Source organism: Myxocyprinus asiaticus, chromosome 39 (genome assembly GCF_019703515.2).
Source record: "Myxocyprinus asiaticus isolate MX2 ecotype Aquarium Trade chromosome 39, UBuf_Myxa_2, whole genome shotgun sequence".
NCBI classification, from domain to species: domain Eukaryota; kingdom Metazoa; phylum Chordata; class Actinopteri; order Cypriniformes; family Catostomidae; genus Myxocyprinus; species Myxocyprinus asiaticus.
The window spans coordinates 5,830,800-5,844,550 of NC_059382.1; the positions used below are offsets into that span (position 1 = coordinate 5,830,800).

Sequence of the window (13,751 nt, forward strand, 5' to 3'; positions counted from 1 at the left end):
TTGTATGATTTTCTTTCTTCTGCAGAACACAAACGAAGATATTTTAATAGAGATGTGTTGTTTGTCCGTACAATGCAAGTGAATGGTGACCAAATTTTAAAGCTCCCAAAAGCACATAAATGTAGCATAAAGGTAATCCATACAACTCCATTGGTTTATTTAATGTCTTCCGAAGAGATCCAATTGGTTTTGGGTGAGAACAGACCAAAAAAATAACCCCTTTTTTCACTGTGCATCTTGCTCTTGCATTCCCTGGGCACAATCATGATTTCAAGCTTGATTACACTTGCTGGTGCTTGACGCATGCGCAGAGTGCTAGATGGCACTATTGGAAGTGTAACCGAGCTTCAAATCATGATCGCCAAGGAGACAGCTCATTTCAAGATTTATAGTAATAAAGCAGTTATATTTTGGTCTGGGATTATCATTGCTCATTATCATGTGCCCCCACACACACCTTTTGGGTCCCCCAGTGCAGTGTCCAGAGCACCACCACCACCACACTGTGGCCTACTTTGAGTAATTACCGCAGTGCTGTTGCATAAGGGAGCAGTTTAATGCTTTCAAAAAGTAGTATCTTTGTAGGAAAGTCTCTTCACCGGACATGGTTTCTAGACCAGATCAGGGAATTGTAACAAGCTTTGAATCCAAAATGGTTCCTCCTGTGATGGAATTTAACATTGCATATGTTTTAAGGGGTAGTTGACGTGAAATATTTTGGTAAGTTAACAGTACATGTACAGTTATTTGACATGGTTTCCACGTGCTTTGTGTGAGAAGTGTGATTAGTTTTTGCAGATGTAGAACATTCCAAATCGCTCGCTCATTAGGTTCCATTTCAGTTAGGATGTTGCCTTAAAGCCAAATAAACTTTGGTTGTCCATGTTGCTAATCGGAATGAGCACTGTGTGTGTGTGATGCAAATTTCATCACCGGCGCAGTTTGCACGGGCTGTCCTTGTGCGGACCAGATTTTCTCCACAAACGGACAGTCTTCATCTCTTCATACTAAGAGTATCATGAAGCTGTCATAGTGCGCATGTGTCGAACGCGTCATTAAATGTCAAAAGACTACACTTTGAGCCTTTAGAAGGCAGTTGCCTGTGTAGGCAATAGATAGCAAGGCAGCTCACTAGGTTTTGCCTGTTTGTGGGTTCCTCGCCCCCTGCACATTTTTGAACGAGGTTTGTTTACTTAAAACTATTATGCAGGAGCTAATTAAATGTGTTTATCATAGTAAGGTCATAGTGGAGTGTTTAATTGTGGCTGATAAATCTGCATCATTCTTGGGTGAAATGTTTCAGGTGTTGTAGTTTGTCTTGTTAATTCTCATTAGTTTGCCAAAATGAGTCATTCATGGGTCATTCAATTAGCAAATTGGTATAATTACATATGCAAATTAGGGGCTAAATGCTAGAGGTTACAAGGTTAATTACTACCTTGCAATCTTTCTCATTACAGCATAAAAGTGTTTTTCAACTCTTTTATATGCATTAGACTATATGCACATTTTGAAATTACTGCCAACAATTTACAATTTGTAAATTGTCAACATTTATTGGAATATATAGAAAACAGATATGAACTGATCAGTTGTCACTGTGAAACGTTTAGCATCAATCGCTCAAAACAAGATTTTAATATGTAATACTTATTGTGACCAACACATCTCTGGTGGTATCTTAATTCAGGTTGGTCACTGACTGAAAATAAACAAAATGTTATGGACCTTATTCACGCTAGCACCATTTTTTATTTTTAACGGGAATGGAAACGAGGCTGTGGGGGATAGACTCACCATCTCTTCAATGGCACGAACGGTATAAAGCTGTATAAAGCTCCTAGATCACATCTGATTTGGATGTGGAACAATCCAAAAACATTTAAAACTGCAGTACAGCCTATTGAAGAGACTGTAGGTCTATCCCTCACAGCCTCGTTGTCATTCCAGTCAAAAATCAAAGATGGTCTTCAGATGCTTTCAGTTTGAACAACCCTTTAAACTTGTTAGAGATCTTATTTAGAAAATGTTTTTGCCTCTCACATCCGAAAATCTTAAGTTGGTCGAGTGACTGATACTAGAGCACTGTTTTCTTTAAATGTCTGATGTAAAAGCTGTTCCATCTGAGCTCAGCCCTGTGAGTTTTGCTAAGCTCTGATGTGATCTGTCTCTGGTGCCCTCTGCAGGTACGTATGGCCCTAAAGAAAGCAGAGAAGGAGCTGGAGTCTCGCAGCTGCTGGTCTCCTCCTGAAGCTCTGCAGAAATGGCTCCAGCTCACCCATGAGGTTGAGATACAGTACTACAATATCAAGAAGCAGAACGCTGAGAGACAGCTGCAGGTGGCCAAAGAGGGGGTGAGCCGTGTTAGCAAATCAGGACAATAGGGAAAGCATTTGATAACTAATGTTGAGTGATACTAGGTTTTTGTAACAAATATTATTATTATTTTTTTTATATTTTTATTATTATATATTTAGACTCTATTATGGATTTTCTAATAGATTAACCATAATTTAACCATATATTTTTTGTTGTATACCATGCAGTTAAACTAGGATGCTAGAGCCTTTGTTTACATATCAACAACAACAACAACAAAAAGTACTATTTGTTTAGAAAGTAGCAGTATGGTTTGAAACCTTGAAAAAAGCAATATCTATCAAGTTGCCATCTTTATAATGTCAGAATATTTTTAGTGTGAAGGATAAATAATTTAAAGGTGTTAATGTGGGTGGTTTGTTTAGGCCGAAAAGATCAAGAAGAAAAGAAATACTTTGTTTGGGACGTTCCACGTGGCACACAGCTCTTCACTGGATGACGTAGACACCAAAATACTTGCAGCTAAGTGAGTTCCCCCAGACATGTCATGATGCGTTCCTAACTTTGTGGAAAAAAAGAACACCCAAAACAGAAATGAGAATCGTTTCTAAGTGGAATGGAAAACACTTTTTTGATTCATAAGGGGCTGTTCCCACAGAAATGGAAGAACAAACTACTGTACTGTAGATGCAGCGCTTTTGAAGAAAATACAAGAGGTCTTGTTAAACTTCTTTTAACTTGACATGGCTTCTTAAAATTGCGACCTCTGTGGTCCGAGATGCTAAAAAAATATTGGGGAGGGGTGGTGTAGTAGTAGCCAGTTCAAGTAAATAACAAAGTAAGTAAATTGAGCCTAATAAGGTCTTTAAAAGTCATGGAAAGTAATAAAATCTTCTATAGTGAATATAATTTTTTTGTGGTGCTCAGCTCATTTTATTGGCTAGAAATCACCCTTTGTGAGTGCATTTTCTATAAAAGTTTTTTTTTTTTTTTTTTTTTTTTTTCATCCTATAAACACAAACCAGAGGAAATTCACTGGTCAAAAGGTGTGGGAACCTTGAATACAGTAGATAGTTACAAAAGCTACTTCCTTTTGGCTATTAGGTCTTACATCCCAATATTCTTCTCTCTTTCTCTAGGCAAGCTCTGGGTGAGGTCACAGCAGCTTTGAGAGAGAGACTCCACCGCTGGCAGCAGATCGAGATATTGACGGGCTTCACGGTGGTCAATAACCCAGGCCTGCCCTCTCTGGCATCCGCCCTCAACCTGGACCCCAGCTTCATGGGCGGCCGTGGTACACCCCAGCACTTCATGTCCGACGACATGGATGACATGGACGAAGACATAGTGGCACCAGGAACCCTGCAATGTAAGGGCCCGCCAGACAGCGAGTGGGCTAAAGCCTGGGCTGCCAAGAGCCAGCCCAGAAATGTTAGGGGCCTCCTGACCAAATCTAAAAACCCTTCATTTAATGCTTTGTAGTACTGCCATGAGTACTCCTCATTTAATGTGGCTGTATGATGCACTGAGCATGTTTGCACAGTGTGTTTCTGCTGGAAAGTTTTTTTTTTTTTTCTCTCCATAATCAGGTCTGTGTTACTTCAAGGAGAGGAGATCTTCACTATGCCTTGCTGTCATGTGTTTTGGAAAGGGCATTTCAAAATATAAGCATAATAATATGCATAAATAAGTTTGAACAGATTTGTTTTGTTGTATTGAATTTGATGGAGAGGCTAGAAGAAATGGAGTTTAAGATTTGAGGGCAGATGAAACTCTGAAGTCTAATATTTTGAACTTTAATGCTTCCTCTGAGTTTGTGAAAATATTTTATCATGCAAGCTCAAAGAAGCCATCAGATTAGTTCTTCCTTAGTGCAAAGCATGAAATAAAATCGGTGATCATTAGGTAATCTGTATTTAAGTTTGATATTTGTATTGCTGATTTCTTAAGCTGATCTCTTTCTATTAGGTTGAATTGAATTGCTGTTCCAAGGGGCAGCTGTGGCTCAGGTGGTAGAGCGGGTTGGCCACTAATCACAGGGTTGGTGGTTCGATTCCTGGCCCACATGACTCCACATGCCGTAGTGTCCTTGGGCAAGACACTGAACCCCAAGTTGCTCCCAATGGCAGGCTAGCACCTTGCATGGCAGCTCTGCCGTCATTGGTGTGTGAGTGTGTGTGTGAATGGGTGAATGTGTCACAGTGTAAAGCGCTTTGGAACCACTAAGCGCTATATAAGTGCAGGCTGTTTACCATTCCAAATAATTTAATTTTCAGCTATGAGCCAACAAAACCCCATAAAATCGAAGGCCTGTTTTGCACAGCTCGTGTAAGTAGTGCACAAGTGGCACTGCTGCGTAACTGCAACAGCTGGCACACATGCAGCCTTAACACTGACAGCGATTCTGCTGCTTAACTCAAATGTGGAAAATAGCACGATTTCTGGGTTATTTCCTCTGATCGGCTATAAATTATAAAATGGTTTTTGGGAGTGGGCCATGTAAACTGCATTTTAAAACTGTGTTTTCTGCTGAGTTCAACACGCAGTGCACAGCAAAAATAGACAGTGCCAAAATTCTATATGCAGCTACGTTTCAGCTATGCAAAATAAATACATTTGCGCAAAACTGTGAAACAGGCCTAAGAATCTGAACGTGTGCTGTCAAGTTGCTTCAAGATTTACACAAATCATTAATTGTTTCAATTGGAATAGTTTTAACATGATTGTAATCATGTTCTGTAGCACTATGTTTGTAGTTAAATTATTAACAGTTGCACCCTACCATTGCACCTTACCCCTTCTAGATGCTGCCTGGCTTATGGGCCGTCGAGCGAGTGATGTTTGGTCTTTGAGTTCGGACTGCCAGTCATTTTGGAAATACTCTGGTGGGATACATTACCATGCCCTTTTCCCAAGTCACTCCTCTCACTTCCTCTTGTTTTCCCTGAACGTCTGTTAAAGTGGTATGCCACCCATCACCCTAGCCACTGCGAGGGGACACTGGACAGACTAAATCACTGCCAGTCCACACGGTCTCCACATCTCACAATCTTGCTCTTGTCCACGGCTGTGAAAATGGCTTACTCTGAAATGGCTGATATCTCTCTTTGTCTGTTTTTAAAAATCTTTGAAGGTATTTACACACTGTGACTGATTTTCTTTAAACTTGGGACTATTCTTAAGTGAAATAGTTTGTCATTTTTTAATTTTTAATCATTTTTATTTCAAGGTGCTGCGAGCAATTTTTTGTAGTTTTGCTAAAGCGCCCTCGCCCTTTCTCCAAATCCCTGCTCTCCAAAGTAATATCAGCCAACCTGAATCCTGAATGCACAAAATGGTTCACAGGCAGAGTGTGTTTCTGTGTGTGGGCCAGCCGTCTGAATCTTTTTAGCTGTTTACAGAGTCAAGGACTGTCATAGAGACAGATATGATTTCTGATGGCACCTTTTTCTTTGGAAAAAAAAACACCTTTTATTATTATTTTCAAAATCACTTTACTACTCTTGTAATAAAGAGAATATTGTGTGTTGTTGGATTCAGGTCAAGTTATAAACATTTTGTTTTCTAAACCAAGATTCATGAGCACTCCTAGTGTAGCTAATATTTAATCTCTTGGATCTTACAGCAGCATTAAGCAATTCTCATTCGTGGTAACTCTCATAGAAACAAGAATATGAAGTGATGCATGAATCATTGTTTAGGGTCAGAGCTTGTCTTCAACTTCCCTTTTGTGTCCTTTTGTCAGTTTCTGATAAAAGCTGTTGAGCCTGCAACTTTTTTTCTGTCCTAGCACCTATGTCTCACCTGAGTTTCCTGCTTCACCTTGTCCAACCTGCAAACCGTCACCCGACATGTTATTTCAGTTTCTTCCTGCTCAGTATTGCAGCTCTGGATGACAGTGTTGTTTTTTGCCCCTACAGCTCCCAGTATGATGTCACTCCGCCAACGCCACATTGACCCACAGCTGGCTCTTGGCTCGCAGAGGTTGGTAGATACCTGTCTGTTGCCTGGTGGGCAAGAAGGGGAGGGTAGCTCGTACCCATCCTGGTCTAGGGGAGCACAACGTCAGATGCGCAGCCAATCATTTGGGCAGTTCGACTCTTTGGGGCTGCCTCCACTTTCCTCGGCCGTGTCGCATCCCTCCATCTACTCCGCCTCTGCATCCCACACTCCCCACTCCTCCTTCGTTCCCATCCCTCATGCAACCCACTATCACTCTTCATATTTCCAGCCCTTGGACACCATCCCAGACATCCCCTCCGATGCAAGCCCACAGAGCTGCGGCAGCTATGGGTATCGCTTCATTCTGGTGTGCTTGTTATTTGGTGCTGCTCACCTTGCATGAGCTTGGGATTTTATCAGAAACACTTAAAACACCACTTTCACCTCAAACGCTTCACACCTTTTAGTGAATCATTACTTACTGAGTTTTGTTTCTGCTTCTGTGATTGGCTACATTGCAATGCTGTCTTCATGACAGTTGTGTCTAGATCAGTTATTCCCAACCCTGTTTCTGATGTCTCCATGTTCCAAGACCTGAAATGGGTCTGTCAGATAAGGGAGACATTCAATATGTGTGGGGGGCCTCCTGGAACAGGGTTGGGGAAACTCTGGTCTGCGTGATAAAACTCATTCTGTAAAACTCTTGCAAGATTCACATTAGGTTAGGGTGCAGAGCAGTGTTTCCCAATCCTGGTACTGGAATATCTCCAACTCTGCATATTTTGGATATCTCCCTAATCAAACACACCTGATTCAACTCATTACCATTAGTACAGTATAGTACAGAACACTTTATCTGGGTAAAACCTTGAGAGAGTCGCATGCAACATTCATACACTGTTTATTGTGTATGTTTGGAAACCCTAGCACTAACCTTAACATCCCACCCCTAAATGTAACATTAAACATACCCTTAAAGCTAACCCTAACCTTAGTGGCAGCAAATATGAATATCACAAGACTCTGCCAGATGGAGGGTTGCTTCTAAATAACCACTTTTCTGCAGAATTTAGTTCCAATCCTGGTCCTGGAGTATCCCCAACACTACACAGTTTGGATGTCTCCATAATCTAACACACCTGATATAACTCATCAGCTCATTAGTAAAGGGCTCGACCTCAAGTTGGTGGGAATTCTGCAAAAGGCATTTCTAATAGGACAAGACCCGCCACTCTGAAATTCTCATTGGTCAAGAGATCCCCACATCAGAGGCTTTGCACCATGCATATTGAAGTCAATTGTGTTCGACTTCATGCAGCGCTGAGCAGACTGATCGGCACCGAACTTGAAGCAGTGCTTGTCGGTTAGAAATTTTGTCTGATTTCAGATGGCACCACCGCCACGTCACCATGACAAATGCCATCAAAGTACTACAAGAGCGATTTGAGAACAGCTGTGTGGCTCAGCCGCTGAAGTTACTCCTGAGTGGCTGCACAAGTTCTGATGACGACACAGCTTATTCACGATTGGCCAGACTTGCAACGTGACAACGGTGACGTGTGTTTCATGGGCTGCATTTGCAATGGCATACTTCACATACGATTACTGCTTCTGCTATGTCAGTCTATGGCAGAAATAAGAGTAGTATGGTAGTATGCCAATACCAAGGCGTTTATTCTTACACCTCCAGTTCGGCCAAAACTCTCACAGATCCGTGTTTTTATAAAAGTACATAATGTTTTTATAATTTGATATTGTGTTTGTCATAGCAATATCATGTTTATACATAAACATTAAAATGATTACAAATACTTCTTTATTGGTATTAAAATAATAAAGGCTTTTATTGGACTTGTATACACAGTAAGCATTATTTTAAGCAGCACAATCTTTTCAATTGAATAATGTTTCTGGTTATTGTACAGTATGTAAAATTCAAGCATCTGTCTATCTGAATTCCACGATTGTCTGCAATAAAGAAAGCAACAATCATGTGATCTGATGTAGGTTTTGCAAGTGACTGGAAGCACAAAAGTATCCGGCTTGAAGGCTCTCTTTTCAACTTCTCCCCTGACTGCAATTGGCAAGTCTCACTGATCAGTAAATCAAGAGTCGAACACCTAATCAAACTAATCTACTTTGTAGACACCCTTAGTGTTAAGTGTATGGGTAGGGTTGCTGTGAGACTCCAATTGCACATATATGAATGTTACATGTGATTCTCACAAGACTCTTTGAGGGTTACCATCTAGACATGACTCATTCTTTATATCGCTTGTAACTTGGAGGTCATTTTCTTTTACGTTTGATCTAAATGCATCATTGATCCTTGCACCCTTTGCCTCTTATTTTTAATCATTTTCATACCTGCATGCCCACTGAAATGATCATGTGTGGACTCTTTTGTGTGATTGTGTGGTTCGGGTTTTGGGTAGTTGAGGCCTGACATGTTGTGCTTTAGATGACTTTTGTAGTCCTATGTTAGCTTTTGTTTGTTCATGATTTCTCAGTGTTGTTCAACTCCCTGGTGGGTTCAAGTAGCTGCAAATCTAATGTTTATTAGATTCTTGGAAACCATAACCTTCTGTGTCTTGGTTATTTAGAATGTGAATTGTTGGACTGATCTGATATCTCATGTGTGTTCTCCCAAATCTAACTTCGCCATTTCTTTCATAGGGACCTGAACCGCTCCGACTCCGATTCCTCCTTATGTATATCCCAGACTGGCGAGCAGCTACGCCTGTCCTACAGCTCCAAAGGCTTCCCTATAAAGCCCACCTCCCTTTTACATGGCCCCCACTCACGCTCCGAGGAAGGTGCCCCCTCCCATTCGCACACTCCCAACGGAGGCAACCGAATCCCAGATGGGGGTGCCTCTCCGGATGGAGGTTCTGATAGCCCCATTTTAATGAAAAAGGTGTACGGCATTGAGAAATCCGCCAGCATGAGTGAGATCCATGTCTCACAGATGGTGATGTCCATGTCAGAATCCTCACATTCCCTTAGCCCCAACTCCACTGAACCCGACACTCCATCCCCTACTGGATTGACTGGGGGAAAGGCAGGAAGTCGCATCCCTCAGATCTCCTCAAAAAAGAGCCCCGTAGAGGAGGACTGCGGTTCTACAGCTGAAGATACTGACTCTGCTGCCAGTCGCAAGAAACACACCTTCAAGATCTTCAAGAAACAGAAGAAATAAGAAAACCTGGACTTCTGTTTTGGGTTTTTTTCTCCCTACTTTTTATTTTGTTGTTACAATGAATGTTTAGATTTTTTTTTCCCTCCTCCTGGTCAGAAGTTGGCACAACCAAATTCCTTTTCAAGGTCTTTGTAGGAACATTTTGTCTTTTTTAGAGGAATTGTCTTTTCAGAGGAACAACAGCATGGATTTTTGGGGTGGGTGGGAATGAATCACCAGTGGGAACGGGTTGGAGTATATTTTTTTGGGAATGTATCAGATAATTTATTCAGCAGGAGACAGTGCCAGACTTTCAAAGGATTCTTCCACCTGATGGACTTTTCTTTCCTTGTGTAATCTGTATTTGTTTGCATGTCTTCGCCTTTGTTTGATTGAACTTTGAATGCTTCTAGATGTTTGCTTGGTTCTTGTTCCCCTTTGCTTAAACAAAATATCCTGGTTCTTTTGTTTCTACCATCACACACTCTCCTTTGTCTTTCAAGTTAAAACAAATCGTAGACTGGACATTTAATGGCACTCTTCAGTGTTCATCAGTGGTGAGAAAACTGTAAAAGGGCTGAACTATTGTATGAAACTCCCCTAAAATATGTTGCACTATTCTGAATGTTAAATGAATGTTGTGTTGGTTTTGTAAAGAAAAAAAATAATTGAGAACATGCTGGAAACACACGTTTACGCAAATCAAGACACTGAACGTATCTCCAAGGCTTCAGGGATTTCTGGGATGTGGTGGAATTAATCGATTACAAATTTTGTGTAAATCATTCCAAATCATTGAGACAATACAAGGAGGTTTATGAATATGCACATGAAAGTTTTGATGTGATGATTTTTTTTTAAAACCTTTACTGTAAAATTGTGGCCTCATTCATTGCCTGTTTCCATTGACATCGGAGACCCTGTAAAAAAATGCACCCTTCATTTTTTTTAAAAATGCATATGATGTATTATTGCAGCTTTAAGAGATCTTAAGAACAGTTTGTCAGCTTTGTTTAAAATGCCAAGCCAAAGCCTCTGTACATAAAATGTGTACACTAAATTTCTTCTTTGTAAGACCACAGATCTGAGGCTTTGAGTGCTGTTTTAAGTTGAAAGCAGGCTAGGCCACACACAATTGATGATGTTATGGATTGATTTGCTTTTAAGTGGTCAGATTTTTAGGGTTTAACCACTGTACATTGGAGACCAGTTTCTGTTCTTATAATTTACATGATGTTCCCCAAGATAAATCCATCTTTATCAAAGAGCAGTAAAACGTACAAGCATACTTTGCATATAAAGAGTAAGGGGGTTTAAAAAAATGTCTAGGTTTGGTTATGCATTAAAGGAATAGTTCACCCACAAATGTCATTATATGCTTATCTTCATGTTGTTTAATATAGAATATTCTTGCAGCTCTTTTCCATATAATTAAAGTGAATGAGGACTTGGGTTGTCAATCTTCAAATTGAATGGATTATTGGCTCTGCTGTACTCGAGAACCAGATCAGATTTGTGAACAAAGCATTCAGACTGGTTTTGTAAAATATCGTACTCTGAACTTTTCTTCCACAAATCGGGCATTGCTACTCTCATGACTTCTAACGAATGTGCCAAAGAAAGCTAGGGCTGAATAATGACTTAAATTTTGACGACTTAAGGTACCCGCACAATCGCTTTCATAGGGCTTGTGGATCAGTTTCATGATACTTTTGTGGTGAATTCAAAAATTCACCTTTTGTGTTCCACTGATGAAAGAAGTATTTTTAGGTTTGGAATGATATGAAGGGGAGGAAACATTTAAGTCATTAGAGACATTACAGTTCAATTTTCTGTGAAGCTGCTTCGAAACGATGTGTATCGTGAAAAGTGCTATACAAATAAAAATGGCTTGACTAAACAGGCAGAATTTTCATTTTTTGGTGAACTATTCCTTTAACTTATTAACTGGGTGAGAGATGGCACTATGCATTTAATTGGTTTCTACCTACGAGTTTTAAAATCAACTAACCTGGAGGCAAACCAAAGCAATGCAGCACGAAATATGATTCTCTGTTGATTTTTTTTTTGGTGAAAGATGGTAAAGGACCACATTCAAATGTATTTTAACCAATCAGTCTTTATTAGATATAAACTGCTGGTCAGATGTATTTGTTTCATCTGTGCCTCTTTTGCACGAAGAAGCTCTTTTATGTCGGTGTGCGCGTGTGTCCGTCCAGTCCAGTAAACTGCACTTCACAGTGTTGATGCATGTTCTCAACAACGGACGGGAAAAGAAGGGGGCTGTTTTACACACTGTCTCCCTTTAGATCTTTTCCTGCTCACTTCTCTGTTTGAGTTGTTTATGCCTATAATGTACAGTACAGCGAGAGGTGGGAAAACAGGAAAAAAAAAATATATATATATATATAATTTTGCATCTTCTGTAATGTTCAAATCTGTAGTCTTCAAATATGATGGCACTCCTGCATGAAAGCAATAAAAAAAAAAAGGTTTTAAAAGAAAATAGCTTTCCATTGTTTTGTTGGCATTCATATATGTGAAAATTATAAAGTTATAATTAAAAATTTTTAGCTAAAGAAAAAAAATTGCATAAAGAAGTTATTCCTATTTTTAGGGGGCAATCTTTTTTTTTTTTTTTTTTAAGAGTTTGATAACATTTAAGCCCCCTCTTAATTACATTTCACTTTGAAGGTGGTTAGAGTAACAAATATTAAAGACAGTACAAAAAATATGATTATATAAAAATAGTTAATTAACTATAGGCTAAATAGTAGGCGTATACAGTGCATCCGGAAAGTATTCACAGCGCTTCACTTTTTCCACATTTTATGTTGCAGCCTTATTCCAAAATGGATTAAATTCATTATTTTCCTCAAAATTCTACAAACAATACCCCATAATGACAACGTGAAAGAAGTTTGTTTGAAATCTTTGCAAATTTATTAAAAATAAAAAATGAAAAAAATCATATGTACATAAGTATTCACAGCCTTTGCCATGACACTCAAAACTGAGCTCAGGTGCATCCTGTTTCCACTGATCATCCTTGAGATGTTTCTACAACTTGATTGGAGTCCACCTGTGAAAAATTCAGTTGATTGGACATGATTTGGAAAGGCGCACACCTGTCTATATAAGGTCCCACAGTTAACAGTGCATGTCAGAGCACAAACCAAGCCATGAAGTTCAAGGAATTGTCTGTAGACCTCTGAGACAGGAGTGTATCGAGGCACAGATCTGGGGAAGGGTACAGAAAAATGTCTGCAGCATTCAAGGTCCCAATGAGCACATTGGCCTCCATCATCTGTAAATGGAAGGAGTTTGGAACCACCAGGACTCTTCCTAGAGCTGGCCGCCTGGCCAAATTGAGCGATCGGGGGAGAAGGGCCTTTGTCAGGGAGGTGACCAAGAACCCGATGGTCACTCTGACAGAGCTCCAGAATTTCTATGTGGAGAGAGGAGAACCTTCCAGAAGAACAACCATCTCTGCAGCACTCCATCAATCAGGCCTGTATGGTAGAGTGGCCAGATGGAAGCCACTCCTCAGTAAAAGGCACATGACAGCCTGCCTGAAGTTTGCCAAAAGGCACCTGAAGGACTCTCAGATCATGAGAAACAAAGATTGAGCTCTTTGGCCTGAATGGCAAGCGTCATGTCTGGAGGAAACCAGGCACTGCTCATCACCTGGCCAATACCATCCCTACAGTGAAGCATGGTGGTGGCAGCATCATGCTGTGGGGATGTTTTACAGTGGCCGGAACTGGGAGACTAGTCAGGATTGAGGGAAAGATGAATGCAGCAATGTACAGAGACATCCTTGATGAAAACCTGCTCCAGAGCGCTCTGGACCTCAGACTGGGGCGAAGGGTCGTTGTCCTGTTGGAAGATGAACCTAAGCACACAGCCAAGATAACAAAGGAGTGGCTAAGGGACAACTCTGTGAATGTCCTTGAGTGGCCCAGCCAGAGCCCAGACTTGAACCCGATTGAACATCTTTGGAGAGATCTGAAAATGGCTGTGCACTGACGCTCTCCATGCAACCTGATGGAGCTTGAGAGGTCCTGCAAAAAAGAATGGGAGAAACTGGCCAAAAATATGTGTGCCAAGCTTGTAGCATCACACTCAAAAAGACTTGAGGCTGTAATTGGTGCCAAAGGTGCTTCAACAAAGTATTGAGCAAAGGCTGTGAATACTTATGTACATGTGTGTGTGTGTTGTGTTTTTTTTTTTTAATATAAATTTGCAAAGATTTCAAACAAACTTCTTTCACGTTGTCATTATGGGGTACTGTTTGCAGAATTGAGGAAAA

General features: G+C 40.4%; 1 protein-coding gene across 8 annotated transcripts in view; it reads left to right on the top strand.

The window, feature by feature from the left end:
* LOC127429831 (stromal interaction molecule 1-like) overlaps positions 1–11,945 on the top strand; it is a 60,812-nt gene extending 48,867 nt beyond the window's left edge. For 2 of the 8 annotated variants that reach the window (XM_051679089.1, XM_051679087.1), the window contains 6 exons: positions 2,187–2,354; positions 2,745–2,845; positions 3,459–3,688; positions 5,124–5,204; positions 6,240–6,303; positions 8,938–11,945. In XM_051679089.1, coding sequence (XP_051535049.1) covers positions 2,187–2,354; positions 2,745–2,845; positions 3,459–3,688; positions 5,124–5,204; positions 6,240–6,303; positions 8,938–9,460 — 1,167 coding nt within the window. In that variant the 3' untranslated portion in view covers positions 9,461–11,945. Of the gene's footprint in view, positions 1–2,186; positions 2,355–2,744; positions 2,846–3,458; positions 3,689–5,123; positions 5,453–6,239; positions 6,613–8,937 lie in introns of all 8 variants that reach the window. The other 6 variants (XR_007895361.1, XR_007895360.1, XM_051679085.1 and 3 more) reach the window with 6 other exon arrangements.
* Positions 11,946–13,751: the final 1,806 nt, after the last annotated feature.